The 4,035-nt window shown below is 46.7% G+C and overlaps 1 protein-coding gene across 1 annotated transcript; it reads right to left on the bottom strand.

The window, feature by feature from the left end:
• Positions 1 to 270: 270 nt before the first annotated feature.
• LOC146207406 (tryptase-like) lies at positions 271 to 3,599 on the bottom strand. Its single transcript, XM_084587156.1, has 2 exons — positions 3,437 to 3,599; positions 271 to 574 (listed from the first exon to the last, which is right to left on the bottom strand). The coding sequence occupies exons 1-2, from the start codon at positions 3,470 to 3,472 to the stop codon at positions 377 to 379; spliced, it is 234 nt and encodes a 77-aa protein (XP_084443282.1). The 5' UTR covers positions 3,473 to 3,599; the 3' UTR covers positions 271 to 376.
• Positions 3,600 to 4,035: the final 436 nt, after the last annotated feature.

Genomic DNA, 4,035 nt, shown 5'->3' with positions numbered 1-4,035 from the left:
GGAATTATGATCTAACCTTTCTGCCTCAAAGCTGAAGCCCGAGAAGGCAGCGCCTGCAAGCACGAGCAAAATTCAATGGGCTTGTTATAGTGGCGGTGTAGGTATTGTCTTGAGTGTATCCACTCAGTGAGCTCTTGACATATGGAGACCGATGTCGCGTGCGTTTCGCGGCGAAGGCCGGGACCACAAATATAAGCTAGATTCATTTTGATGCGTCTGCCTAAAAGAGAGTAACGGCTAACCTGAAGGGTATAAACTTAACACAACAGGGCATGTACAACAGTCGTTTTATTCCCCAGAAGACTTTATAACAGCTGCCGTATCAAGAGGACGCGAGATGATTAGACAGTCTCCACCACAGCATAGCGGCAAGGCGTCAGTTTTTGCAGAAGCTGTCGAGTTCCTCCCTAGACTCGAGCTGGCGGTACTTGTTTATCTGGTCGACAAAGCGTGAGACCTTCGTGTAAAGCCTGGGGGACTTCGGGTCACTGCATGTTCCCAGTGCCATGCTGTAGAGTCCTTCCAGAACCCAGACACCGTTGACGCGACGCACGAGGGGCCCACCTTGGTCTTCCTACATGACGTAAAAAGAAAAAAAAAAGCGACAATGGTTCCTAGGTCTATTAACCAAAATATATGACGAGCTTAAAAAACTGATCATATAGAGCGCAATGTGATCGCTAATGACTACTGGTTAAAAATGTGCGTTTTTTTTTTTTTTCAAAACGAAATTTTCAACTTGCCGCGTAATTCTCCTTCTCGTACCGGCTTGCACTATATAGCATAGGTCCTTGAAACTCTAGCGAATAAAAACACATGGCTTACTTTAACCACCACAGGTACAGGAGATTTCCTTGTTGTTGAAACCTTAGCATGGGTTCTTGAAACTCTGGCGAATAAAGATAAAAAACGAAGGCTTACTTCAACGTGCACTCTCACTATTTGAATTTCTAGGCATAATTTTTGACGCGTCGCCAAACTGAAATTTCTGCGTGTTGGAACACGTATAGCTCCATCTAGGCAGCTAGTATATAACAACCATACTTTCGGTTACTTGTTCGGTTACCGTTTTTTCGACGGTATGCGATGCAGAAGGAATAATTATTCGGAAAGGGGTGGTCTCAAAATGCCAACAAAAATGGCGTCGAACTCACGTCATAGCTCGCCTCAGGACACGCTATGACTATAGAGACTCTACTATGACGGCGTCGAGCAAATGACGGCGTCCAGCGCACGTCATTCGCGCGATTATGCTGCATCTATGGAGGATTTTATTTTATGAGAGTGAGCAAAAAGTCAGAAAAGAACTTCACGAGCTGCAGCTTCACCTTCGATGATGATTCAGACTGCGGTAAGACTAGAATTTCAAATAGTGGTCTATGGTTAGTCTTTCTGTTTTATGTTTATTCGCTATAGAGTTTCAAGAACCTATAGAGTTTCAACAGCAATGAAAACTCCAGTAACTGTGGCGGCTTCTCCAGAACATAACAAAGTACGAAGCTCTCTCAGCGACATCACGCCAGCAAGTTTGATTAGCTAGTTTTTAAAGGCCAGATTTGGCCAGATTTTCAATTCTCGTGACAAGCGAGACAGTACTCCGCCACTCTCCGCAAGACGTGCCGACCATAAGCCATGAAAAGTTCAAAAACGCAAAGTCTGTATACTGTGAGCTGTAGAAGCCCCGCACTTTTAGAAAACGACCGTTTTTAGACAGCGTTGTTATGAAAACTACATGCCTTGAAAGTTAATTTCACAACGCATCCTTTTTTTTGTTTTTGTAATTTGGCTTCACTACATTTTAATGGTGTCCTTATCAGGGGTGGGCAACCTCACGAGGCTTCAACCTAACCTCATGAGGTAGCCCACAAATCAGACCAGGCATTTCGTCACCTGCAACAAGAAAGCGGCACAAGACTTTTGTCCAGCTTCTGACAAAACAGACAGAGGTACTGACTGGATGGGGGAAGCATGAACTGTGCCGGAGAGGCGAGCTACCTGTCGGTCGCGGTAAAGGGAAAGGAGACTGCGAAGAGGATGAAAGAGCCCGGTGGTATTAAGGTTATCGGTGGAAGTGGTTATGGGAAGACGAAGAGCAACTTTATAAAGGCCGTGAAGAGCTGTTGCAAGTGTGTCTAGCTGACTCTGGGTGAATGAAATATATGGTATGAAGTAAAGGAATTTGTTAGCAGCCAGCGTTTGAGCCAGTCGACAGACGTGAGCTTCCCTCTGGCCAGAGAACCGTCTCACAACTCGGCGAAGTAAATGGGTGGAAGACTGACAGGTGGCAACAGCCGCATGGAGAGCCCGGACATTTTTGGCGGCATGCAGAGGCATGCCAAGAACGCGACATTGAGAAACTTTGGGGATTGGGGAGACGCCCAAGGTAAGAGAGATCAATGAGTTGTGAGCTCGTTGATAGGCAGAGTGAGTCAAAAGTAAGAGTTCTGACTTCTCTGGCGCGGGAGACAGGCCTGCAAGGTCAAGAAAGGAAGAAATGATATCCAATTCCTGCTGAATGTAGTCTTGAACGTGACCAGGAGATCCGCGCGAGCAACACTGTGATGTCGTCGGCGTAAAAAAAAAATTACAAGGGTTCAACGCTGCTGAACCAAATATTGAGCGAAAGCATTAGCTGCGGGTGACTGAGCATTCTGCTTCTTCTCTTTTTTCTTCTTCCTCAGCCCACATAGTAAGCCCCGCTTTAACCGAGCCATATGAACGTGCCTTAGTGGCCTATAGGGGTAACGTGAATGCCAGGGTCCTAGCAGACTGATTCTGACATAACCGTCCCATGTGAAACAAGAGCCCCAAGTTGGCAGCTCCTGCCGATCGCTTGAGTTGGTAGCCCAGCTCTCACCCTAGTGACGTCACGTGGGGTGTGACGTCACAGCGTCAAGTGGGTAAGATGTGGCTTCCGGCCGCGCTACGCTGAAGGATCGAAACCTAGAGTAGTATTGCTTTCGCAATAAAAGTGCTGAAGATCGGGAATAGACGATAACTGAACCACGAGAGAAGCCATGGCGATATTAAAAAGGGTGGGTGAATGAATGGCACCCTGCCGGGTACCGCGGGTGAGACGGTGGGGTGTAGAAGTAAAGTTCAATGCTCGGAAACGGGCCTCGCGACTAGAAAGAAAAGCTCAGTTATGCATGCGGGAGCCGCAGTCGGTGCTGGAAAGGCAAGTAAGAATATGGTCATGGGAGTCATACATTTAAGTATGTGTTATATCGAGATCGCGTAAAAATGACGTACGCTGGAGATGAAGCGGCTCGAAGTGACGGGCTGTCAGACTACGTAGAAGCACCATGTAAAAAAGCTCTGACGCGCGTTTCATCTCAAAGGCTCGGGAAGCAGACTTTCAACTGTTGGGCAATATCGCTATGAAACGTCGATTATACCAAGATTCAGTGTTCAGCACGTGCTCTAACGCACTCACCCTGCAAGGAAAGCCGTAGTCCGTTACGGTGCACATCAGGTTATCCGGCACTTCTCTGTAGAGTTGGCTGCAGCGCTGGTTTTCGATGCTTTTCGTTCGCGCCTGACGAAGCACGTCCGAGAATACCTTCTGGCCGTCCACTAACGTGGTGAGCAAACCAGGCAAAATGTGTTCAGCGGTTAATAATACTCACACCCTTGACACAATACGCAGTGCTGCCTCATAAGACACCAAGCTTCTTGAAGCAACCGAACCATAATATTCTGATACTCCACCATTACCCCCTGTAAATAACCGTGTTTCATTCACTTTCGTAGTAATATCCGCATAATTTCCTCCTGAAATATTTAGCAAAATTACTCGAACCGAGATATTCGGAAAAACAGTTGTGAGATGCAAACAAACTTGAAAACGCAGCACGAGTCAGCGGTACCGATCGAGTCGCTATATGGTGACACCACAGAGAAATTCCACCCTGGCATTGTGATATTTACGAAAAATTGCTACAGGCCTAGCGAGTGACATCAGCATGTTTGTTCATTAGAGCGCATTTGTACAGCACTTTGTGGAAAACTCTTAAGTTAATTTCCTGCCAAAGC

Source organism: Amblyomma maculatum, chromosome 1 (genome assembly GCF_055883805.1).
Source record: "Amblyomma maculatum isolate TAMU_Amacu chromosome 1, ASM5588380v1, whole genome shotgun sequence".
NCBI lineage: Eukaryota > Metazoa > Arthropoda > Arachnida > Ixodida > Ixodidae > Amblyomma > Amblyomma maculatum.
Note: the sequence above shows the minus strand (reverse complement) of the source record. Positions and strands in the feature narration are given on the sequence as shown.